Here is a 26,975-nt window from a genome sequence, read left to right on the forward strand (position 1 = left end):
GCTTTAGTCAGTTGAACAAATGGAATATTCATTTCGCTCAATTGCTTTTGATGTCCCTTTAATTTTATTTAACGCAACTATTCGACAGTGCACCTTCAGCCTCAAGGTTTGAATGATAAATGAAGGTCATAAAAGCGATGCACCTTCACCACGGTCTAACGTCTAGGGTAGATTTCCGTTCTTTTTCGGGGAATTTTGTTCATATTTAAGAGTAAATATAAACAAGAATCAATAAAATTGTTGCTGGCAAAGTGCAAACATATTCACACTTTCTCACGTCATGTTTCCTTTTATAAATTTGAACAAATGGCGTGGACTTGTCCACATATCGCCATTTTGTAACACGTTTTTTTATAAAACTCCAAAAAGCTTTGTAAATTGTCAGCATACCGGTAATGCATGAAACTTTGAATTCAAAAAATCACAACCTAGACTTTCAAGTATTTGTCTTGTTTTCGGCATGTTTTTGTCGTTTGACCGCGGTGGACGACACACCTTCGGAATCTGAAACAACAACATCGATTTGACCTTGATATTTGGTCAAAAAAATAGTAGTTAACTGATAAATGAAACGTTAACAGATAAGTGACGTTCTATTAAATATACTGAATACGATTGTTATTGTTAATAAAAGCAACCAAGTTTTTCATAGCAACAAAGCTAGTCTGTGACATTTTCCTGCGAAATGTATCAAGGTTGTTCCAGGCACATGTTGATCTCCGTGATGGCGTCGAGTGGGGCGTGGTCAAAGTTATTCTGAGTTTTATCGTGATGTTGACAAAGAATCAACAGTCGAACGACATTCCAAAACATTTCATTGATGGAAATAAAGCAAGCGGAAAAGTTTGGACTCGGTGCATTTTGCTTAAAGCTGTTACCTACAAACACACCGAGCTTCCATGGGCAACATAAATGGCTGTCACATCAAACGAAAAAACGCACCATATTTCTTAATTATTACTCTTCGTTAAACTTCCAGGAGTAAAGAAAGGTTTTATAAAAGGTTACGTCTTGAGTCTGCTTACAAGAAATTCCTGCAGTCGTTCCTGCAGTCAAGCACTTCCAATAAACTTGTCTTATCGATAGAGGATACTCAGAAAGAAAAGAAAGCCTAGAATAGGAAGTGGGTCCTCCAACCCAACGAAAACTATTGCCTTTTGTAACGCAATACCAAACACAGACCAAAGTAAAAGCAAATACTCACGAAAAATTGGCATTGATTACGAGAACCATTGTTCAGGGAAAAAGTCGAAGGACCTTCCCTAAAATGATCAAAATGGGGTAAGTCTCTCAAAGATATACTAGTGTCATCGAAACTATGAAAATGGCTAATACACGTGCGTAAGAGTCGTGCATGCCTGTCAATTCATTGTTTTGTGTTATCACTGGCGTAGTGAAGTAGAAATTCGGGTTATGGTGCAATAGTTTTCGTTGTGAACAATTAAAGTTAATAGATAACTAAAATAAGTAGTTAACTGAAACTTGGCCAAACATTTTGTAGTTAGCTGACAATTTGGTACCCTTATTAGCACCCTTATTTAACGCAACTTTTTTCGCGAACCTGAAGGCCTCAATCTCCAAACGACAAAGGAATGCCGTCCCTTAAAGCTCCGGCTATTTCTGCATCTGAAACATCTTTCTTAATAAAAACCTTCCCAGGAATCGCTAGGTTTGACCACGGCGGGATTTGCTGAAGACAGTCCATGCACGGACAGAAATAGAAATTTGACTGAACTGCAAATGCCTGTTGGTATGGAATACCAACAGGCATTTGACAAAGACACAAAGATCCCCGACAAAAATCCCTTGACAAAGACACAAAGGTCCCCGGGTACAATTTCTTTCTTGCATTTCAATGCCTTGCAGTGTGGATTTTTCCCTGGTTTTCTTTCTTTGTGCATCAAATACCACAAATTTTGCTGCTCGTTTCTTTTGTCCTTCGATAGGATGGACTTTACACGTTCCATTCGGCTTCTGAAATCGTGAGAGCGGGGGGTGCTGTCAACGCAGCTCCTTGCAATAGGCGAAGACCCTGTGAGGATTTCTCTGACATAATCTTGAGAGAGAGTTATCTGGTTTATCGAGGGGCTATTCCCGTCGACATTTAAGGCGTACAGGTAAACCCAAATGACATGTTTGCAAAGTTCCTTTCCATTGAACTTCTTGTAATCTTCACATGAACAACTTGGAGCTTCTGATACTACGACTTTATGCACTTTCTTACCATCCGAGCTCTGAATTTCAAAAATAGGTCACCAAGAGTGAATGAGTCTAATGCCGTATGGATAGTGATAAGATTGCGCGGTTTTCGTAGGGATAGAGGTGTGTTCGGGAGTTTAATTTAAAATGCTTATAGCAAGCTAGGGGACGTGGATGATTATGGAGAAAACGAAACAGTCATAAATGTTCACAAATTAAAGATGAACAGGAGTTGATGTTACTTCTTCCGATTGTCCGTAAAAGCAGAAACGATAACATTTGGACAAGATTGCGTGACGATTTACAAAAAGCATGTTCATACACAGGGTTAAGAACTTCACATCGTTCAACCCAAATGACTTGAGATTGCAAAAAAGCAGATGAACTCAGACTAGAAGTGAAGATCTAAACGTGATGCTCACGTATTGATGACACGCTGGAACTAGGAATGGCACCAACAAGGAGCGAAGACTAAGAGCGTCATCACTCCAACAATATAGAGAGAGCAGAGAAGAAGTGAGGAAAGGCCGGGAAGTGAATGCAGCGGCCAACAACGTAGTGATGATCATGTATTGGTTGAAAAAATGTGGACGCGGCGCCGGGACGTGGGACAATGATGGGAAAGCACAATCACTGATACGTAGAACGTGATGAAAGACGGGACCGCGGATTGCGACTTCGTGCGTTCCGCGAGTCCGTCTCAGCTGATCATTGTTCACACAGCGAACGATCGATCCCGACCATTCCCTTGGGATGCTAACAGCTTTCTATACAAAGAGCATGCGCATGCGCAAAGCGCACGCAAGCATTAGACTCAAAAACGGAGGACACGTCAGACTGAGGGAACACTTTTCTTACTTTGATGGAATCCTTATCCTGTTTTGCTTTCTCGAGTCTTGACAGAAAGTGTGCAGACCGGGTTGAACGAAATCGACTTGTACCAGATGGCCTTTTCTCTCTTTGTTTGTCTGCGCGATGGCTACAGGCTGGATCAATTTTTCTTCCCACTCGTGAGGGCTCAGGTTCAGCTTGACTTATGTCTTCTCGCAAAAGCTCTTCACCCAATGTCGCCGCTCTTTTAAGCTGAATAGCTGTTTCCCGTGCCCTTCTCTGCATAAGGCTGGGCCCAGTTCCAACACGGGAGTCTCCCTGCTTGATACCTTCATATGCTGTTTCAAGTAGAACACAATCACGGACGTGGCATTCTGCAGAATCCAGGAGCGTCAGGTTTTCACGGTCCTTATGTGCCCAACTAGCGTGCACAACCTCGGCCTGGTTTATTTTTGGTGCGTTATCCCACGGCGCAAACGCTGGGAAGATGAAACCTCGGCGGTCATCCCACCACTGAATCCAGGTCATTAAATGCCCCCTTTCTTCAGGTGCTTCTTCGACAAATTTGGCGAGGTCTTCTTTCGCTGAATAATAAGCAGGAGGTGTTGCTGTGGAAAGAAGGGCGTCACAGAGCTTCTTAAATTGGTCTCTCGTTTCTTCACTTGCCAACGAACGGGCATGCCGGTTTCTGCATTCCTTGAAATGGAACTCGCATCTCTTCACTTTCTGGAGTGCCCCTTCGCCAAAGATCTGTTTTATTCCTTGCAGATTCGACCCTGCCATGTCAGAGCACCAACCCCTTGGATTGAACATAACATCTTGCTCTCCAGTAACTTTTGACAGCATTTCGTTGAAAAGTGACCAAAACAGTGCAACATTCTCTGTACTCTCGCTTTTACACTCCATACTTGCCAGAACCACCTGCTTGCGGAGAATTGGGTGGTAAACACTGGCTGTGAGTGTAACCATGCCTTGGCAACGATTCACTTTACCATCAAAGCAACAGAATTCTTTACTTAGGAGGTGATCTCCATCTTCATCCATGTTTATGGCGAATTTAGATCCTAGCTTGCTGCTTTTAAAGACGAATGAAGGCTTATCCGGATTCCCACGCTTATCATTCATCTTGAATATGTAGTAAGGATCCCTTTTGTCACAATATTCTTTGTAGGTTGCAACTGCTTCAAAGTTGTGCCCATAAGGCTGGGTCTCGCTTTTGATCTTCTGTTTCTGATTTGAGATCCACTTCTTATCTTCAAACGACTTAGCAGTTTTCTTTTCTTCCTCCCACGGTTTTCTCTGCCTGATGTCGTAAAGAATGGCTGTGCTTTGCACTTGCGAAGGTTTCATGTCTGGATTTTCCCGAAAGATCCTCTCGACCTTCTCTTTCGGTCTCTGAGATGGTGGCACTACAGGACATGTGTGACTTCCAAAATGGTAAACTCTGACACTCTTTTTCCTGGGAACTACATATCGTCTTGCCGGACAAGGAACGTGGCGTACATATTTGTCACATATGCAGCATTTCAATCGTCCATCTTTTGCCTTCTCGAATTGCGTAGTATTGACGACACCATATTCGGTTCGATATTCACAGTTGAAATTCTCGCATTCGTGGGATCCTTTACAATCTGAGTAGCGCACGTTTCCGTGGCCTTTCCAGAACGATCTGCTATCTTTCTTCCAGTTCCTACCATCTTTTAAAAGGTCTTGCCTGGAAGTTTGCTCAGAGATACTTAACTCGTATATTTTTAGACCATCTATACCACTCTCACGAATACGATTTACTTTCTCAATTTCAACACCTTTCCAGGTACTAGGCGTTATCTTCCTCTGGCGCTGAACAAAGTAGAACTCTTCGCCGCCTTCAGTACTCTCCGATTCACTGGTATTTTCACTCTCATCCGGTTTATCACTAGAATAAAACACGAAAATGTGTTATTTTTTTTCACACAATTTGTATTAGTTTAAGACAGCGCTTGACTTGACGCCAAGCTTGATGGGAATAGGGTGCAAATTGGAAGAGTGCAAAGCTGATGAATTTCAAGAAAAAAAATAGTTATACAGCACACAAAATTTGAGAATTTACCTGCTTGAGTCAGATCCCATATCGGCCTCTTCTTGCCTTTCACCGATCAATATTTCCTGAAGCAGAAAAAGACTTTGTTACACGAGTGTCGCATGGGATCTCTAGGCTAAATATCCCACGATATTTGCATAGTTAGTTGGGCGCACATCCTTACATCCCTATAGAACTTCCAACCAGACCCCCAAAAATTCCTATACCATAAATCTAAATTAGGCCTCCCCAACTCCCATCCCCCCCCCCCCCCGATAAATCAAACATTTCGCGCCAGGGAAGGCTTTTATGATTTCTTGAGAGTCTTGAGATGCAAAGGTTTGTTCATAAACTATACGACTGCAATGAATTGAAATCTTGCTTACTTCTTTAACTATTGGCAGTGAAGCTGACTCTTGAAACTGTTCAACAGAACTTTCCTCTTCAATCAGTACATCGGAATCAGAGTCCACCGGACGAAATGTTATCTTCTTCCTTGCCATTAAACTGTAATAACAAACAACATATTTCGTACTGGTTAAGATAATTAGACGAGCTTAAGCACCATCAAATCGTAAACTGGCTGCCGAATATCATTTTACTTAGAAAGACTTTCAGTTACCTTTGTTCATTCAATGGTTTCTTGGGTCGCTTATTATCTTTCGTTGGTGAGCTTTCGGCACTTGTTGGTGTTCGGCAACTCTAGAAAAAAAAAAAAGATTCAGAATTAATCCAGTGCAGGATCCAAAACTTGAAATAACGTAATACATGTTAATTTCATCCATAATTATATAGTTGTCAGTAAATCCTATATTGTCAGCGCAGCTATTTTTTCTTAATTTATGAGAACAGCCCAATTTGGGATTACATTTGAGTAATTTCAATAAGAACTTTCAGGTAAAATGCATTAAATGTACAATTTAAGAAAATCAAATCGAAGAAAAAACATGTCACGGATATTAGCCAATTAGCACAAAGCAAATCGTCAGCCCTGTAAACTTGTCGAATCGATGGTCGACAATGCGGAATTTTGTAAAGCAAGTTTGATACGTGTTTTTCATTTCTTTTCAGCAATAGTAACAACAGAGAGAAATTTTCGACTTATCAGAAGAGGAGCAAGCTACACTAAAAAGCAAAAACCAAGAGCAAAACAACTCCAGTAGTACTTAAAGTGCACCTAACCCCTGAAACAATACTTTCAAAATCGATTGTACATGAGTTAGAGAGTTGAATGCTTAAATATTTCTTCATCTCAATGTTGCGTTTTTAAGTTATGAAGGTTTATTTTTCCAATATGTTAATGAGTATGACGTCTACCCAGTCTTCATTCAATATACATATTTTGACTGGTTCACACAAGCAGTATTTAAAAAGCATTATCATAATACTCGCAATTTCCACAATTTTTATTGTAAATTTGGTGTCTGGTAATGGCGAGTAAATAATGGTTTAGGCAAAACAAGTATGCTTAAAAGCCTAGGTAGACGTCATACTCATTAACATATTGGAAAAATAAACCTTCATAACTTAAAAACGCAACATTGAGATGAAGAAATATTTAACCATTCAACTCTCTTACGAATGCACAATAAATTTTGAAAGTATTGTTTCGGGGGATACCGTATTTACTCGAATAAGCGCCGCCCCCGAATAAGCGCCGCCCTCGGATAAGCGCCGCATTTGAAACAAGAAAGTTAATAAGCGCCGCCCCCGAATAAGCGCCGCAGTCCCAATGCGGTGCTTAGTAGAGGAATTCCGTTTTACTAAAAACAGCACTACAAAGCAACTCTAAAACAAACTTGGACATTTCTTTCCAACAAAAGCGATGTAAATGTTGTGAAGGCAGAGAACTTTGCCAGGACAGCTAGCGCCACTTCTCTCTTCAGAAAGAGACGAATACTGACAATCAAAAGACGCTATTTTAAATTATTGTTAAAGATAAGATTCTTTGTGGCGTCCAAATTTTGAATAACCGCCGCCCTCAAATAAGCGCCGCCCTCGAATAAGCGCCGCACTTGAAGCGCGAAAAATTTAATAAGCGCTGCGGCGCTTATTCGAGCAAATACGGTAGATGCACTTTAACTTGGGTGAACGTAAGTGCAGCGAGGTGTACAAGAAATCTGTCAGATTTTAATCGCCATGAGCTAGATGCAATTCTTTGTCGTTTTTTGGTGAAATTAGAAAAGAAAAGACGCCGATAAAGTACAAAACTCAACACGAGACAAGGAAAAATGAAATGAGGGTGGACGAAAGCTCTCAACTATCTAGCCACTAAAATATTTCCATTTAGACTGCACTGTTCTAGCCGGATAGTACGGGGTTGACGCAAAAAATAAATTTTTAAAGCGGGGAGAACGCAGCGCTTCCATGTTTTTTTTTAAATGAATTCTTGTAGATCTCTAACAGTGGTTAAAATTAAATATCCTTATAACAGATAACAAAAACAAACATGTGTCATCAATACAGTACAGTATTTAAACTGGTAATTTTAGCACACACTACATCTATGCGGCTAAAACCCTGTTTTTGTTTTCGACTGATGTTCTAATCAGCGGATACAATGTAGCTTGCCCGTTAGTCTAGTGCTGAGAAACAAATACGGGCCGAATGGCCTTTGAAAGGTTTTGGCGACGTACGTTTGCGCGCTCGTTGAATAAACTATCAGTATTTGGTTCATTTCTCTTGCTACCTCTACAAAGCAGAGTATTTTTAAATAAATACAAAACAATCGATTGCGAATTTGCAGTGGCATCATCCACATAGCCAGGAAGGACGAACTGCTGCTTAAAGCTTAAGTCACATGCCTCGGATCGAAGAATTTTTCGTTTAATCTTCGCAAGTAAACATGTCGAAAGAAACAACACACATACCTCGTATTCATCGTCGTCCGCGGTGTCATCAAGTGTTAAGGGATTTTCTTCCTGCAAACGAAAGCGAAAATGGAATTGATTTATAATCAACAGATATTCTTTCAATTCAACGTATCAAAATGATTACACTATAAGAGTGTTCTACTCACCACTGTATCCGCCATGATAATGCTTCTACAAATGCTTTTAGCAAACATTGACCTTTTTTCAACCAATCATACGTGAGTGTTCCCACGCACTAATTTGATCACTTATCGGTCACTAAACTAAAAAATCTCTTGTTTTTCAATAAGAGAAACAAAAAAAATTGACAATATACAGGGAAACAAAAGTTTCCATTAGAATTCCTGTAGAAATCCCTTACAGTTGAAAATACTCGTGCAATGGAAAGCCACGAAACATTTAAATTATAAAATATATCGATGATCGGCTAGCGTGACTTCGCTGATAAAATTGGAAAAGCAAACAAATCAATGACATGATAATTTACTCGACACGGAATGAAAAACTACTAAGCGACGTACATTAAATCGTTCAATAAATTGCTAATTGCCAAAACGTTGTTGATCAGAAAATTCTCGGCAGACAGCATCCACGCCAAGGCAAATTTTCGGGCCACTAAAACTGTCCGGGAGACGTGGACGGAAAAGAGCGCACCTGTGCACCAGAGATGAAAGAAAAATATGTTTTTGTTAATCAGAAAGGCGAAAACAAAAAGGCGACCTTGCCATAACGCACGACCCACGACCCACGACCCACGACCCACGACCCACGACCCACGACCCACGACCCACGACCCACGACCCACGACCCACGACCCACGACCCACGACCCACGACCCACGACGCACGACCCAGACCCACGACCCACGACCCACGACCCACGACGACGACCCACGACCCACCCACCCACGCCATTTAGTTTGACCCAGTATTTACACATCGTTACTCAATCGACATCCCACTTTCACTTAAGTCCGGCTAGCTTATTCTCGACGCTTTCGTCCGATAAATGCTACAGTGACACCCATTATCGCATGTTTTCAATAGAGATTACGGCTGAAACCTATTTCATAGGGTGCTAACATGTATTAAAACACGGGAAATATTCCACAAATTCAGGCACGCACAAGCTTTTAAGACAAAAAAAGAACGTTTATGATTGTGAAATGAAAAATTCTTGCAAAGCCTGGAATCAAGCGGGTAATTGATTTTTATTTGTCAGCGTTATTTTAAATATTTTATATGATCCAGCTCTTTGAAAAAACTGCGCTCCGTTGCCATTGGACGTCTTATCAAGTATGCATGAATGGGAGGTATGCCATGTAATGCACTGGCCAGTTCTCGTGGATATACTTTCACGATATGGCAAAAATATGAACAAAAAACAGTTACCCATACTCACAAGATAATCGGTGGTGATTGTCACACTCTGGGTTCTTTTCAAAGCTTTTGATACCACCTCGACTTCCTCCTCGCCCATCAGAACGTTTGTGAGGTTAACATGCTTCAGCTTTGGGATCTTAGAGAGTTGTTGGACTAGAAAACACACTCCTTGTTCTACTGGATTTGACCCAACACGAAGCATGCGTAGATTCTGAAGGTACTTTAGTGATCTTGCAATTGCAGTAGCTTCTTCACAACCCATCTTTGTGTCAGTCATGTGAAGTTCCGTCAGGCAAGGTGTATTGTGAAGTTGGTCTGCAATCACGGTGACTGCTCTTCCTAACCGGTTCTGTGATACATCGAGCACTTCTAACTTTGGGAGACTTCTTAAGCTTTCAGAAAGGGCAATTGCACCTTCTTCATCCATTTGCGTTCGACTCAGTTCCAAATGGGTAAGACCAGAAACGCTGTTTAAGTTATCAGCCAATACCGTGATCGAAGGGCCCAGATTATTTCGAGAAACAGAAAGTACTTTCAGCTGAGGAACATGAAACAAGAAATTGGCAAGATCCGAGAATGCTTGTTCCTCCATAAGAACATCAGTCAACTCCAAACTTTTCAGCTCCTGCACATGTTGAAGATTCTCTGCCAAGATGCTAACACCAGTACCCAATGGGTTTTCAGATAAGAATAGCTCTTGCAGGTTGCTAGCTTGATGAAGGGCTTTTGTCAGAACAGCGAGTGATTGTGCTGTCAAGCCTATTCTGTTAAGTCTCAAACGTTGAAGACAGTCTGTGATGTTCATTCCCTCCACCAAACGATCTACATCTTGAGGTTCAGAGGACTCATGTGAACTGCGCACAGCTATCTCTTGTGGACTGTCGACCAAAGGCATAACATAGGAAATAACACCAACGAGCTCATCATGTTCTATGTCGTCAATGTCAATCTTCTTTGCCAATGAAAAGCAATGTTGACGTGTTTGGCAACACATCTCTGTCCCGATTTTACCGCCTTGTAGCTGATCAGGGAAGTTGTGAGGTGGACCATTTGGGGTTGGTAATGTCAGCTCATTCAGTGTGCCGACATCAATACCGGCAACCTGAGAGAAATGAAGAAACATTTTGTCTTCCTTTCTTTTGAGAAACAAACAGGTCAATACTTCAAATCTGGACTGCTTTTTCACGAAATCCGAAGCCTTCCTTTCTTCTGAAGCAGTTGCGATTACAACATTAAGATCGTCCATGATTGAAGCCATGTAATCGCGCTGAATTCTTGAGGGACGTCGGCGAAAATCAAACAGCACGTAGTTCGGCAAAACGTTGGATTTCACAACGTGGTCGTGGGCTAAAAGATGCAGCATTGTGTCTGGAACAACTAAAACGCCACCGACAGATTTCAACAGCAACGGGTATAGCTCTATCTTTGCCGACGCTGGCGTTTCCATAAAGCATTCCAGACTTAACTCGGGCAACCTCTTTTCGTCGTTGGGCAAATCCTCCAAAAATACAGTTTCGCCATTGTTGTGTTCGGGAGGACTTTCCTTCTTCTTCAATGATTCCAGATGCTGTAAGACTGCCCTCGAACCCTCCAATGACCATTCAGAAACGAACTTTAGGACCTCAACCATGGCCACAACTTTATCAACTGAATCAATGGCAGGCATGCATGATGGGTTGTCCCTGACAGAAGGAATAAGCTTGTGAATGATAAACCAAGCTGCCAGGAACTCTTGAATGGATTTGTGTAGGAAAGCAACAACCTTCTTCGGCCTTGCACTGAAGAGCTTCACAATCTGAATTACTCCAACACGGATCAACCTGCTGTTCAAAAGCTCATCTGGGAGATGTTTAAAGTCAAACTCTAGTGAGTTTTCTAATAGAGCGTAAAATGCCAGTTCTCCAAGTTGAGCAAGTTCATCACTGTACGTCGTGACACTGCTCACGGCTGTTCCGTCGGCGTCTTTTGCAGACATGTGATTACAAAGTGCAAGAATAAAGTCACTGTAAAGGAACACTCGCGATTCTGGCAGCTCTTCCCGATCTCTCTCCTTCCAGACTAGACACAGCATAAGTAGAAGAAGTGGTATTTCTGCAATCTCCTCCAGTTTATGTTTATTGAGATAACCAAGAAACATTTCAACTTCTTGTTCGTCATCTAGAAACTTCATTGAAAACTCTTTGATTTGGGGTGAGTCAAATCCTTTTATCTGAAACTGAACGTTGCTGAATCGTTTTACTTCATCTTCTCTTATTGGACGCGTTGTCAAGATAACAACGCACTCTCTCAGCTCGCTGCCCTTCCAGATGTCAAATACAGGTGACGTCATTCCTGTACTGTATTCGTCGAAACCATCCAAAACCAGCAAAATCTTTTCTTTGTGCTGGAGAATGTAGCTATGGAGACTGTCAATCATTTCTTGGTCTTCAACAGAAAACAGCTTGGCAGCTTTTAGCGTTTGGCAGAACGTATCGCTCTCGCAGACATCGCGCAAGGGGATCATAAGTAGTAGGTCAAACTTCTTAAGGATCTCCTTTTTGCCTCTTGCCCAGTCGATCGATATCTTCTGTGCAAAGGTGGACTTTCCTATTCCTGGTCTACCGTAGACAAGAATTCTGTTCGGATTAGGCTTGCTTGTTCTCCCTTTCAAAATGTCGGAATAGTCTGCAAGCTTGTCTTGCCTTACTCCACTAGGTCTCTTTTCATCTCTTAGCCAGCATAACTGCGTGTAAATTTGGTCGATGTGTACGGTGTTATCAGGGTCCCACGGAGTGATTTTCACCTGGCTCATATTGTTGTAAAGTGCACACAGACGATCTGAAAAATCTATAAAGAATAAAAGGTACTAAGAAAATAAATTCTTTTTTTCAGGGTCACAGAAATAAATATCTATGAGACAACAAAGCGATTTTTACGAAAAGGTTCTGCCTGAGAGTCCGGTTCATTCTTGGAAATAAGTTGCACTTAAGACAAATAGAGTGAAATATGAAAGACGTTACAGTGAAACGAACTCAACCGGGGCCACCCAACGTTTTTTAGCCAATCACAAGACAAGTTTTAAACAAAAGAATTGGAGTTCCTTGGTCAGGCAACCAATCACAGTGAAGGGCAATTTTAACTCTTCGCTTGACTGAATACGATGCGAAGGCACGCTGAAGTGTTGTTTTTACGGCAAAAATATAGTTTTGTTCATTTCGTTTACGGTTAAGGCGAAAGTCTGCCAGTAATTTGGAACACTGGACGGAATCAACGTAAATACGTTTACCGAATTACGGCCGCGAAGACTGAAAGGATTCAGCGTATCACCGAATTACGGCGAGCAATTTTGAAGACTTCGAAAGACTAAACGAAGTGATGAACGTAGCGAAATAAATTTACCGGCCGATTCACGGCCAGCTCAATATTTTCCGAAAGACGGCTTGGAATGTCGAAGACGAAAGCTTGGATAATTCTTGATCGAATATTACGACCGGGAGTTTTGAAGACTGAACGGACGCAACGTAAATAAAAAATTTACCGAAGCATGATCGGCTATAAAACTTACAATATGCCACACATTTTCCAAAACACGGCCGGGAATGTCGAAGACGAAAGCTTATGTCAGTTTTCCTCGAATTTGCGGCCGACATTTTTGAACACTAAACGGGCTCAACGTAAATATAAATTTACCAAATTACAGCCGCTAACTAGTATGCGTGAACCTGTCACGTTTCTGCACGTGTTGTTGAGTTTTATCCGGCGATGAATATTTATGGTTTGAAATGTTCGCCGTTGTAATTTGTTCATTAGGTACAATGTTCTTTTTATCACTGTATCACTGTATATATATCACTGAATGTAATACACTGAGTTTATCTCTTTGCTGACCGGTGTTGATTCGCTTCGGCAAATATATATACTGGTTTGAGGAAAAGTCGTTTCGTCTTCACAGTTTCAGCCGGTGTCAATTCGGTAAATAAATTTTTGTCGAGTCCGTTTTGTCTTCATTCCAGGCGCAGGCCGTGCTATTTTCGTTGAGTCCGTTCAGTCTTCAAAATTCCCGGCCGTCATTCGGTAAACTTATTAACGTTGATTCCGTCCAGTGTTCTAAATTACCGGCAGACTTTCGCCTTAGCCGTAAACGAAATGAACAAAATTATATTTTTTGCCGTAAAAACAACACTTTAGCGTGCCTTCGCATCGTATTCAGTCAAGCGAAGAGTTAAGAGGCTCCGACTGAGAATATGGAGAATCGTTGGACAGGCTGGGGAAATCGAAAATCTTGAAACTTTGCCTGAATAACACCTTTGGAGAACTATGTTCGAAAATATTATTCTCATCTTCTAGGAATTTATGGTTTTCGAGAAATTAAGAAAAAACGAAAATAACGGTTTTAGCTCATTAAATATGCAAAAAATATGCGTAAAAATGGCAAAGTTCTCGATATTCCTATAAGAGCACTTTTCAATGCTTTAAATTGAAATAAACTTAGAATAATAGATTGATCTTTCTTCTTTCAGGCAACATACACCTTTAATTTTTTCCGGCTATTTTGAGGTTTCCTTCGCCTTTTAAAATATTGCTTTATCAAGCACTTCGGGAAAGGGCAAAAATTGAGAAACTTTGGAGGCCGAAAAAGCACCTTGATATGTCCGATATCGAGTCAAACTAAACACTGTGCAAAAGCGCAATGTCTCTTCTGTTATAATATCAAATAAAAAATCTGGGTACTCAAGACTCACACAAATGAGAAACGAAAGTTTACGAGCTCCTCGTGTCTAATTTGCATAAAGCTAATTTTTGAATTCGTCCTCCGCTAAGTGATCTGGTCCGCTAAATTTAAATTTGGGAGCTATGATTTGCACAAAGAAAGCAAGTTTAAACTTTATTTGATTTTGTTGACGTCTTATGCCTATCAACAGGTTATATAGACGCGAAGAAAGAAGAAACAACAGTAAAATTTGTCAATAATTGAATTAAAAAGATCGGAGGAAAGATTTGTTTGTTAGGACTCTTACATTTCAAATTTAAGATTAAAGATTAAGATAATAATATCATTCACTTACCTGAAATTAGGAATGATTTGTATATTTTATTTACTCGCATAACTTACGTCAAAAATATAAATCGTGAAGTTATTATTAATTTGGAAGTTTACTTTTTACGAACATAAACGTAAATAATTATTAAAACTATGATGGACATAATTATATCGCTGTTAGATCCGTTCAGTTGTCATTAATGGTTTCTCATCTTGTTTTAAAACAACTATATAAAAGGTTTCGATCGTGCAAAATCCATTCATTCATTCAGATGTACATCACAAAATTAGATTAAAGAGACCGAACATGTACACAGCTACAGAACCCGGCGCCAGGACATTTAACACAAAGCACGAAATTATTCGGCTGAAATTTAAAAATAGAATGACCCTTTACAGTTGTGCCTCTCTTGTTGGTGGGGCTTGGTCCAAGCCCAGAAAATCCAGAATTTGTCCAGTTTGTCACAAAATTTTCAGCAGGCATGAGTTAAATTTTGCGTGTGATTTTTCCATCGCCTGTGCTCATTGAAATCAAGCGTCCGGGCACGATTTCAAAACAAGTGAAATCTTGGGTTGTAGAATGCGTGTTAAGTTAAAGCATAGTTAGTAGAACAGTCAATAAAAACTAATACTCTGCCTTTGAAGGCGCATTTAATACTTGTGATAAAATTTTACTTATTTGCTTGTAACTTGAAACCCGAGACGTCGCGAAACCGCAAAACTTTGATTAGCCTGCGGTATTGTTGGGCTTTTTTAAAAGTGCCCAACAGCAAGCGCTTGTTCTGAAGGCTAGTAGGGTAAGGTCAACTGTCATTTTATAACTTAAAACCAATATTAAATTTACAATATTAAAGAAAGTGTTCTAACTTAAAAGTCTAGGAAATACTATAGTAATCATGTAGGCTATTATTCATTAATTTTTTACTTTCATTAAAGTTGTTACTATGGGCTTAAACCTAAATTAAGTAACAAAAAGGTAATGCTTATGTGATCTAGATCAAACTATACCCGTCTCTTGTAAAACAGAGCAGAGTTGCTTGCTATTCCGCGATCCTCCCGAATGAAAGAAGGCTTATGGCTCGCAATTTCCATTGGTATAGAACATCTTGCTCTCCAGTCCGCCAGCAAAAGAGCGTGTTCTTGTATTTATGACAAACTGTCATATGTTCTTGGCATTCTTGCGCTACAAAAATCCCAAGGTATTGGATAGTTAAGCTTGCATTAATTCAGTTACCCAAACATAGATGTGGTTCAAAGAAAAAAAAATTACCTTACCTGTACGGGCAACTAACAATTTTCCTTCGCTATCGATTCTTTCAGTATCTGTCAGACAAGATGTAACAAAATTTGAAGTGTGCTTTTGCATGGTAATTTTCAAACTAGATAAATTCTGGATATTCTGGGTTTGGACTCCTGAAGCCCGCCAAACAAGAGAGGCACAAATGTAAAGAGTCATTCTATTTTTAAATTTCAGCCGAATAATTTTGTGCTTTGTGTTAAATATCCTGGCGCCGAGTTCTGTCGCTGTGTACGTGTTCGGTCTCTTTAAATTAAATTATAAATTAATTTAATTTTGTGATGTGCATCTGAATAAATGAATGAATGGTTTTTACACTATCGAAACCTTTTATATAGTTGTTCTAAAACAAGATGAGAAACTTTTCGTATTTTATTTCCATTATAACTGACAACTGAACGGAAGCTAACAGCGATATATGTTCATAATATTTATGTACGTTTATGTTTATAACTGAAGTCAACTTCCAAATTAATAATACTACGCAAGTTACGGCTTTGACGTGAGTTACCCGCCAGAGTAAATAAAAGGTACAAATCATTCCCAATTTCAGGTAAGTGAATGATATTATTATCTCATTCTTTAATCTTATCTTAAATTTGAAATGCAACGTTAACTGAGTCCTAACAAACAAATCAAATTCAATTGTTGACAAGAAAATTTATAACGTGACGCAGGTCACGCAATGAGCTCAGTCGATGATTTTACTGTTTTTTCTTCTTTCTTCGTGTTTATATAACCTGTTGATAGGCATAAGACGTCAACAAAATCAAATAAAGTTTAAACTTGCTTTCTTTGTGCAAATCATAGCTCCCAAATTTAAATTTAGCGGACCAGATCACTTAGCGGAGGACGAATTCAAAAATTAGCTTTATGCAAATTAGACACGAGGAGCTCGTAAACTTTCGTTTCTCATTTGTGTGAGTCTTGAGTACCCAGATTTTTTATTTGATATTATAACAGAAGAGACATTGCGCTTTTGCACAGTGTTTAGTTTGACTCGATATCGGACATATCAAGGTGCTTTTTCGGCCTCCAAAGTTTCTCAATTTTTGCCCTTTCCCGAAGTGCTTGATAAAGCAATATTTTAAAAGGCGAAGGAAACCTCAAAATAGCCGGAAAAAATTAAAGGTGTATGTTGCCTGAAAGAAGAAAGATCAATCTATTATTCTAAGTTTATTTCAATTTAAAGCATTGAAAAGTGCTCTTATAGGAATATCGAGAACTTTGCCATTTTTACGCATATTTTTTGCATATTTAATGAGCTAAAACCGTTATTTTCGTTTTTTCTTAATTTCTCGAAAACCATAAATTCCTAGAAGATGAGAATAATATTTTCGAACATAGTTCTCCAAAGGTGTTATTCAGGCAAAGTTTCAAGATTTTCGATTTCCCCAGCCTGTCCAACGATTCTCCATATTCTCAGTCGGAGCCTCTTAAAATTGCCCTTCACTGTGATTGGTTGCCTGACCAAGGAACTCCAATTCTTTTGTTTAAAACTTGTCTTGTGATTGGCTAAAAAACGTTGGGTGGCCCCGGTTGAGTTCGTTTCACTGTAAGTCATTCAAGAGATGTAAGGCCCCGAATATATCCAACGAAGAGAGTTGGAAGATGGACGAAAGAAACATCATTCTAAAGCATTGGTCTCAAATGACATTATCTCTAGAATAATAATAATAATAATAATAACAAATAATAATAATAATAATCATTTGTATAGCGCCCTTTCCATACGTTCAAGGGCGCTTGACAATGTTAAAAAGTAAGATATAAAAAGGGCAAAGAAGGAGTACATTTAAAAGTTCACGGTCAAGATCAGTAACAAATGGAACTAGTAAGAGCATACGGCAGCTACCAGGGCCGTCAAGAGAATTAAGCACGAGGAAAGACAATGGGAATAACACATACGACTTAGCTCGATAGGCAGAGTCAGTACCATGTAAACAGAGCATGAAGAAACTGTATGAAGCAGCAATGCAACTGATTACAAAGGCTCGAACCAACAATGTCTTCCCGTTGCTTTAGCAATATGTTGTACTTTGGTAGTCAGCTTGTGCCGATGTAATCACAAATTGTCTTTAAATAAAAAACTGACCTGTGGCGGTGCGTGCGCATCTCATGTTAACTCTGTTCTACTACTTATGATTTGGCAGAATTATCATCAAACTTCAACTTACAGGACAGGTAATTCTCGTTTAATTTTCAATCAAACAAGCGTATCACAACTAAGAACTAAACCATAGAAAAGGGGCCTTGGTCACATACCCGGAAAGCATCATGAACACCACAAGAATAGGGAAGCGTTTTCTTGCGCATTTAAAACCTTGGCGAACATTTAAAGATAAAACAAAACAAAAGCAAAACAAAAATGAGAATATAAACATCAGAATTAAAGTCAGGTAGTTTTGAACGGTTCAAAACATGGAGAATGACTTCAAGGGAAATGACTTCCGTCAATATATGACCACACAGAAACCTTTGTATCCATTGGCCATATACAATTGGTAACACCAGGTTGTGGGAGTTGACAAGGAAAACGGCAGTGAAACAGCCGATAATGACGTGAAAAGGGATATAGATAAGCCAGTTTGAGAATTCTGGCTAATAGCATCGTCCGCTGAGCTCTTTGTGGAACCCTCAGGTTATGAGACGAAGTGTAAGACCTGGAAACAGCACAGAGTAGGAGTATACCATCAAGTCAATGGGATAGACTTGACATAGTACCGTTCGCTCTATATACCTAGGTAAAGATTAGTTTTGACTGCCTCAATTGATGTGTTAAGGGGAATACTTCTTGACTACCAATTTACTTCACACATGCAGATAAGATTTTTGCAACGGTTTGTTCCACTGAAGAGCTTATCAATAGCTTGAAATCAAAGCCATATTTGACAAATTAAAAAACCCTGAAACTGAAACGGTGTATAGATCTGAAAAGTTAAAGTAAAAGTTCATGGAATCAGCATTTCATTTGTGATAAAAGTTATATCGTAAAAATCACCCGTATTTACAGGTGACGTTCATTTTCACCTGTGCAAGAAGGTGAAATTAACAAATTGACATCAGTTTTTTATGCGTCTGTCCTGTTGTTGCGTCATAGCTTTGTCAGAGTGTTGCCGATCCACGAGCCGTTATGCGAGTGGGTCTACAACACTTTGACAATGTTATGACGAAATATATCATCAATAACAGGACAAACGCATAAAAAGTGATGTCAATTTGTTTTTTACAATAACAAAAAGCCGAAACGGCTGCAGAATCTTATTTTCGTCGTTGTAATTCGGAGAATAACAGGCTCGTGAAATAAAAGTGTAGTAAGAATACCACCAGAAATACAAGAGAAAATTCGAATTGCTCAACTTACCATTAATCCAGTGAAAAGTGCTCACAAATCAACTAAAACGCGGTTCAGTTGTTAATTTCATTGACAGCACACATGCCCGCTCATCGCCGATTTTCAGGTCTGAAACCTCAATAAACATCCTCATCTTTTCGCCCTTAGGTTTCAATGCCGATACAATTTAGATGATTTTCTCATTGAAGACTACAAGTTTTGTGGTATAATTCTCAACTCATCAAGAATGCAGTGCTAAATCAGTGTTGAAAAGTTTGTCAAAACCTTCGATTATTGCGTCAGCAACGAGTTTCATGCATCTATACCCTCGTTGACAATAAAAATGAGCCAATCAGCGCGCAAGAATTCGCTCGGTTATTGTAAAATACTCAAGGGACAAGAATTGAGACTATTCTTTAGTTAGATATTGGAAACACTGCGTCAATATTAAAAGAATAGAATCACGACATTTCTTATTTATTTAGTACTAACCTTTGACATTTACTTCTTCGACCGAGTGTGCCACTGGGTGCACCAAAATATCCAGTTTTTTATCCATCGTTTGCAGTTTGATTTCGGTTGCGTCCAATTTCCCCTCGATTTCGCCGAGCTTTTCCATGACAATTTCTTCATTTTCCTTCCATTGTTTAAGGAGCTCTTCGTAGTGTTGCTCTTTCTCAGGGTCCATGCACTCAGTCCTTAGATTATCAATGATGGCGTGATAACTAGGTCCACCAAGTCTTATCAGGGGCTCCTTGATGCTCACCCAGTAGCTATTGAATGTTGCATCATCAACAGAAGCTCCGTTGGTATGAGCAAACACTTCATTTCTAAGAATCCTGATACGAACAATATCTGCCTCTTCCGTCAAATCTGTTGGAAGTGGAGGATTGTTCCAAACAGTTGATGCTGGAGGAGACAGACCACAAATGTTCCTAAGAAGGACTACGAGAAGGGTTATGTCAAAATCCGTTGATGACACTGTAGGTGACATGAGTTTTCCCCATTGTGTCAATTGGAGGACTCTCTTCGTCTTCAAGGACGTCAAAGTCGCATGCAATGTGGAAGATGTTAAAGATGTGTGCAGGCTCGATGCTGGATATATTTTGTCAAATCTATCCCTCAGTACTTGTGTCCCGACATCCACCAAAACGCGACACAACCGCGCGTAATTGGTTGTCTCTTTTGTGGAGCTAAATGCTGACGCCATGAAGAAGCAAGCAATAAAATCCTACAACAGTTATTAAAACAGTAATTCAGTTTATAAAATTCAATGGTTCTTTTTAGTAGCTTTTCTCAGTTGGGTGTCTTGGATCATAAATATTATTACTACTGTTTTTAGTAGTTGTTATTCGCTGTGTTAGATGAGGATATTGTGTCATGACATGACACTTTATAGCAGAGCTTCCGCACGCGCCGAAGGCGTACGCAAACGGAGCCCCATACCTAAGAAAATTTGGTTAACCTATTGAACTGTTTCGGTTCTGACGTCATCGTACGTCCTCCCGCCCTACGCCTGTCCTTTCAGAGTCTGGGGATGTAATAAGCAGTCCCGAAACAAGATTTGTCGCTTCCCAAGCAAAATTATGCTCGTTTCAGATTGCTTTTGGTGCATAAATCAGATTTGTATTCAAAAGCAAAATTATGCTCGTTTCAGTTTGCTTTTGGTCCATAAATGAGGTTTGCATAGAATAACCGGTATGCAATGCATACTAAGGCGAAGACGTTCCAGTTAAGCAAGTCAGTATGTTAAACTGAAATTCCAGACAAAGAACCGAGAATAGACCTTTTGGGCTTTGTTTGTTTGTTGTCCCTTTTCAGACTATGTGGCATCACTCTTAAAAATAACTTCTTTCAAATTCAAACAAGTGCTCTTGGTATTCAGATAGTTTTAGTTTTTTTAACTTGTTTTTAAAAAAACAAGTTCCCTGGGCAGCATCATATGGTTTGAAATGGGCAATTTACACTGACAAAGCCAAAAATGTCTATTGAGTAAAATTGTGAGTCCAAAAGATATCCAAGTAATTGAATGCCGAAATTGATATCGTTCATTAAAGTGTGATTTACAGCAAGGAGCCCACATGTGTGACCACTTTTAATTAATTCACATTCTTTCATGCAGTTGTTTTCCAATGAGAAGCTGTGAAGAGCTTCTGATTGGATAAAATCTGCAAGAAAGAATGTGAATACATTAAAAGTGGTCACCCTTTTGGGTTCCTCGCTGTAAGCCAAAGTTGACACACTGAGTCATTTGCTATAAAGGGGAGAAAATGGGTTTTTCAGGTAAATAAAATTTTAAAATACAGCACGTTGTTTTCCAGTGGTGTTTTTAGTTGCGTATTCCAAGGTAAGGTTAGTTTCTAACCAACGTTAATTAATAAAAGGCAAATAATAGGCTGCTTTGATAACAAAATTGGTAATTTTATTTGTACAATTCTAATAAGATGTATTTTATCACGACTTTTGACAATGGAATGCAACATATTTTGTAACTGTACTAGACAGCAAGGAAACTTCCACGAGTTTGGCATAAAAATATTGTCTTACAATAATGTATCTAGATTGCCTCTTGTTTAAAAATAGCTGTCAGTTGCACTGACTGTAACGTACCCATTGTCCAGTAGGTCCAAACACTTAATATCATTTACAGGTAAAACAGACAGTGCAAAGAAGTACAAGTTTCCAGGAAGAAAAGCTGATTTACTCTTGTTAAATTTAAATGGGGCTGATAGTTGTTTGCACTATCTGTACAATCTGTGATGATGCAAGCAAGTCCAATAAGTCCAAAATCTTGATACAGTACAAGTGGAGACTAGGAAGTAGAGTTGATACAGTGGTTTGCCAGTGATGAATTTGTATTGAGGGTCTTTCAGTAGTAAATCCAGAGATGTTTTACACCGTTTTTAGTGCAGAATGCACTATTGTGATGGTTTGTTGGGGCTGTCGTCCGCTAACCCGCTAGTGCGCTAACGTGTAAACTTTAATAGTCAATTAATTAATTAATATCAATTAATTAATTATTCCTGTGGAGGGGGTTGGGGTGGGAGCACCTGACCATACCCCCCAAGTTAAACGTGGAGCACATCTACGTTACTTTTATATGAGGATCTCAAAGATATATATTTGTTTCAGTAAAACCTTTGCTCTCCTTGTGGTACTACTCAACGTAATTTACACCAAACGCATGCGCAGATTAGTCTACGTTGTTTTCTGGAACTATCATGAACATCGCTTGTATTGCATGTTTGCGGTAGGCTTCCTGCAGACTTCTTGGCGCCAAGTAAAAACCGCAAATTAATTAAATTAGATTTTGAGACTTTCAAAGCGCTTTCGTTATTAGGTATGCAAAAACTTGCACCGGGGTTTTCGGCGTGAACACCTGATAACCAGGAAACAAATATCCTAGCTGTACTGCGTTTTAACAAACCTGTCGAAAAATATTTTTTTTGATTAGATTTGTTTCTTTAGTTTTTGAGTATCGTCTTTCGTGCAGTCTAAACCGTAACTTAATTAAATTAAACAAATGTCATCGATGCCGCCGTAAAACAAACAAAAAACAAAAGTTTCATGTTATCGCATTTTCAAGGAAGACAAAAGTATTTTGTTACAAACGAACAAAAGTGTCGTGTTATGTTTGCAAAGATTAGCGTAAGGAACACCTGGGAAAGAATACAAGTAGCCTGTGAACAGTTTTTCCGAAAGTAAAATAAACCAAATAAACACGATCATATATAAAACATCATACTTTCAATTGTTCCATATTGCATTCTGCACTTACCAAATCATCGAGATTTTTTAACTTTGGTGTTATTGCTACATGGTTTTCGCTGTGTTTTGCTTAAAATATATCTGCCATTCATAGTGAGGATTAGGCTTTTTATTATGTACATATTGCATAGAGGCAGAATAGAGGCCAATAACCAGTTCCAGTGCAATAGCTACATTCACACATTCATGGTGCTTCTTGACAAAGTGCAGATTAAACATATTTACGCAATTAGGACAAAACACAGCAGTCAGTGGATTCTTTGAAAACTGTATCTTGGATGTTTCCTTTTTTGTTGTTGTTTTTATTTTCTGTTCTGTAAATATAATAAAAGAAAGAATCAACAGTTTAAACATTTAATAATTGTTTAACACATATTTGTTTAGACACCAAGACTGATTAACTTCAACAATTTAATGCAACATAAGTAGTTCTGAAACACATCTTTCTACATGTACATTATATCTTTCTTAAATCATTTACTAGTTATTATAGCCTACACAAATGTATATACTTTTTTTCCCCAACACTACGGTATTCAATAAAGTACAAGCAAATAATCTTTAGATAGCTCACCTCAGCTGCAGTTGTCGCAGTATACGTCTTCTGCACCTCTCGTCTTCAGTTAAAGCTCAGGTTACAATGTCGCCAGGCAGTAGTTCAATTCACAAATATTTATATGCTCTGTATTCAGTTCAACTTCAGTCTTAAAGGATCCTAGTCAGCCACGCCTCTATTATTGTTTATATTCGGGCAACTGCGGGGAGTCTCGTTTCAAATTCATGTGACGCACGTACAAAGTCAACAGACCGCGACTAAATTTGACAACGCGCGAAAGCTTTCACTCGAACAACTTTAAAAGATCTGCCAGAATGTAAGGAATAAACATCGAAGATGGTGACAGCATAATAGATATCGAAGAATCCTGTTCTCCGGGGCCATCTCGAAGCACAGATATTTATGGTTCGTCCGTTGTCAGACGCGCAGGGCAAAATGAGAGCGGAGAAGCGATCGCTTCAATATTTGCCTCTTCGGCGGACTCCGTTCGAGTGCTAAGGAATGAAATAATGTTCTCTAAGCTTACTATTCAAAATCTTTTTTTATGTTATAGTGTATTCGTGTTCCTTTTTCCTTTGTAAGATTTGTTCCTGCAAGATTAAGTGGAGTCGAAAGAGAACGGCTAAATCTGCTGGTTGTCCTTCTCGAAATACCGCGCTTGAGTGCTCTAGCATATGCAAATGTGGAACTAAAATTCGGCTTGCAGGAATAAAACAAGTGTCGTATTTCTGCAAACTGGCTATAACTAAGCCCTTTGATGACAAGGCTATCTTGCTTTTAATTCCAGAGGTCGAACGTTAATTGTCGTGAAAGAATTATCTTTGTTTGTTCGGTGGTTTCGGCCTACCACGCTATGGAACGCGAGATGACATCGGGCATCCTACTTACAAACGAATATTTTAACGGCAAATTAAAAGAAACCAATAAAATAAACGTTTGAAATGAAGCACAGATAATTACTAAAGACTTTGATGGTAGCTTAAAATGTGAATATACTGCGTACGCGAGGATGCGCTTGGATTGTCCGCCACAATTGAAAACACTCGAATTTAGATGGCATTTAAAATGGATTAGGCTCTTGATACGCGCAAAGCATCATGGCTGACTAGGATCCTTTAAAAGGCAAAGGTCCGGCCTAAACAGCACTCACCAGCTCGTACACTACAATTAGTTAGTTTAGTCCCTTGAATTATCGATGTATCGATAAGGTTTTTGTGTACTTTGAGGGCAAAAAATATCAGCTACTAATCTTACTTCGAGTCAATCAGGCTTCTGGCTGCGAAAAACACTCACTCACACGCTCCACCGAACAACCAAGATGGCGGACGCAAACAAATCTCAAACCATGGTTTTAGTTAACAATCCTCTTCGGTTGGAATCATCACATCTTATAAACACGAAGAATCTGAGAAAACCGCTTTATAAGATTAGGCTCGAGACTACGTCCTCGCCTAAAAAAATAATACATGGAAGGAAATTGACTTTTTCAATTAATCCGTACATTTACTAACTCTGATAACGGAACTCAAGATTTTGAAATACAATTCAGAATAAATATTAACGCTATAAAAACATGACGTTTCGGCGACGACATGTCACAGTTTTCGTTCAGGTCTTGAGAGGAATGAGATCTGTTAAGGATAGATTCAATTAATTTCCCGGGATACGAAAAGACTGAACGAAAACTGTATTGCACCAGCGGACAGCCCTGTATGCATCACCTTGCCATTCAAAGACCAAAATTCGGCCGACTTTTGGTTTTTTTTACGTACGTAGAGAACTATGTGACATAGGAAAGAAGATAGATCATGAAATACAACCAGTCTTTACAAGCAAGAAAATCTCAGAAGACTTGAAGTTCACGGAAACAAAGCCCTCTCTATTTATATGAATATAAATGTATTTGGTGCGATGCAAATTATATTGGCTACACGAGCCGCCACCTCCACCTGCGCATCGTGGGGCACAGATACTCCGTAATTGGTAAACACCTTCAAGAACAACACAATCAAAAGCCGATCGACCTTCACAGCCAATTTGTCATCCTAAAGAAATGTCGCGGAAAGTTTGAGTGCCTAATTTACGAGATGGTCCTAATTAGAAAAAAAAAACCCATCCCAGAACACTCAAAAGGACTCCATTCTAGCGAAACTGTCTACTTAGTTATGCACATTTTTCTGTTTTCCACGCCTCATCTATTGTAATTAAGTTTCACACTTTCTTTTCTATAAATATCGTTCTGTACCTTGTAAAATTTGCATTTGATATCATAATGGTGACATGTGCCGAAACGTCATGTTTTTATAGCGTTAATATTTATTCTGAATCATTTTCTAACAGAAACTATATGAAATTAGTTAAGAGGGTGGATTCCAGATCAGCCCCACCCCTTCCTCTAAAAATAATAACAAGTAGCTTATGTCTGCCCAATTAAAATAGTTAATATATATTCCTACTCAGCTGCATCTTGTTTTCAATTATTTTGGGGGATACTGACAACCCTGCTTTTTGTTTCTTTTTCTCCCAGTTCTAAGCCCATCCTGTTTGGTTTCTGCTGCTTTGTGCTTTTTCTATTGCACGAAGTTGCAGATTTTTTCCCAATTCTCCCGATTCCCGCCACCTTGGAAATCCTGCTTCTCCACCCCTCTCTTCTTCCGCCTCCCATAGAATTACCACCCCCTATGCTCCAAGGTTTCAGCCCCCTATCCACCCCATCACCCCCCCCCCCCCCCCCACCCAAACCTGGAAAGAATGGGACGGAGCTAAAACAAATTGTAACCATTGATCTCCAAAAAAGTTTAAGTAAGCTCTTGTACGCTACAATTGTATGTCGGGATTTTATCTACCAGTATAATTATTATTATAATTAATACACGATCCTGTTATATTATGTTTGTTACAAGCAACAGCAGTACAACTATTTCCTGTAACATTTATTTTGTCACTGACAATAATTTAATATCAAACCTTCTTAACGTTTGAAAGAGTCAACTTGTTTCTTTACATACTATTTGAAACCTTAATAGCACACTACATTCATTTTATAATTATGCCACTCGGAAATTCGAGCGATGAATTCTCAGACACAGTACCCCCCACCTAGAAAAGATCGCGTGACAGCTTTGTCCGACATTAGCATATTTTCTAGACGACACGCTGTTTGATAAAGAAGCTTTGTTACCTAGGTAATTGCATATTAAAAGAACGTTCACATTGAAATAAAATCGTTGCAATTATGAGAATGCTAAACAAAACTTGCTATTACTTATCTCGTACAAATGTTATAAGCTTACTTATAGTAAGGTTTTGATTCGATTTTAATGGAGGTCTGAAAGGTTGAATTATTGCTTATGCAAAAATCGAAAGCGGAAGTACAGATTCAATAATTTTCCATAAAGCTGACATTGTAGCTTCATTACGATTTTCAACAAGCGATAGCGACTGTGCCAAACAGTGTAATACGTATTGTAACCCATTTATTCCTGCTTGGTGGTACGAAATTGTTCAGTATAATTTATTTGCGCTATATAGGAGAATTAAAGACGATTGGCAGACTTCTGCTCGTGTTGTGTTTTTCATCGGTTCCTTAATACCTTGCTTTAAGATCGAAGGATTCGAACACAATTGCATTTATCAGTAAATTGTTCTCCTATTCA

At 39.1% G+C, this 26,975-nt stretch overlaps 1 protein-coding gene across 3 annotated transcripts in view; it reads right to left on the reverse strand.

Moving 5' to 3' along the window:
• LOC144642759 (NLR family CARD domain-containing protein 4-like) overlaps positions 1-26,975 on the reverse strand; it is a 29,991-nt gene that overhangs the window by 2,936 nt on the left and 80 nt on the right. The window contains exons 2-5 of one of the 3 annotated variants that reach the window (XR_013568781.1): positions 19,488-20,226; positions 9,364-12,170; positions 7,960-8,616; positions 5,716-5,791 (exon numbers count right to left, since the gene is read on the reverse strand). Coding sequence is in view for 2 of the 3 variants with exons in the window: in XM_078501817.1 (XP_078357943.1) it covers positions 8,578-8,616; positions 9,364-12,170; positions 19,488-20,205 (3,564 nt within the window). In the remaining variant the exon portion in view is untranslated. Of the gene's footprint in view, positions 1-5,715; positions 5,792-7,835; positions 8,617-9,363; positions 12,171-19,487; positions 20,227-26,975 lie in introns of those variants that run through there. The other 2 variants (XM_078501817.1, XM_078501816.1) reach the window with 2 other exon arrangements.

The sequence above is a fragment of the Oculina patagonica genome, chromosome 2 (genome assembly GCF_052425735.1).
Source record: "Oculina patagonica isolate OP01 chromosome 2, crgOcupat, whole genome shotgun sequence".
Classification (NCBI taxonomy): Eukaryota; Metazoa; Cnidaria; class Anthozoa; order Scleractinia; family Oculinidae; genus Oculina; species Oculina patagonica.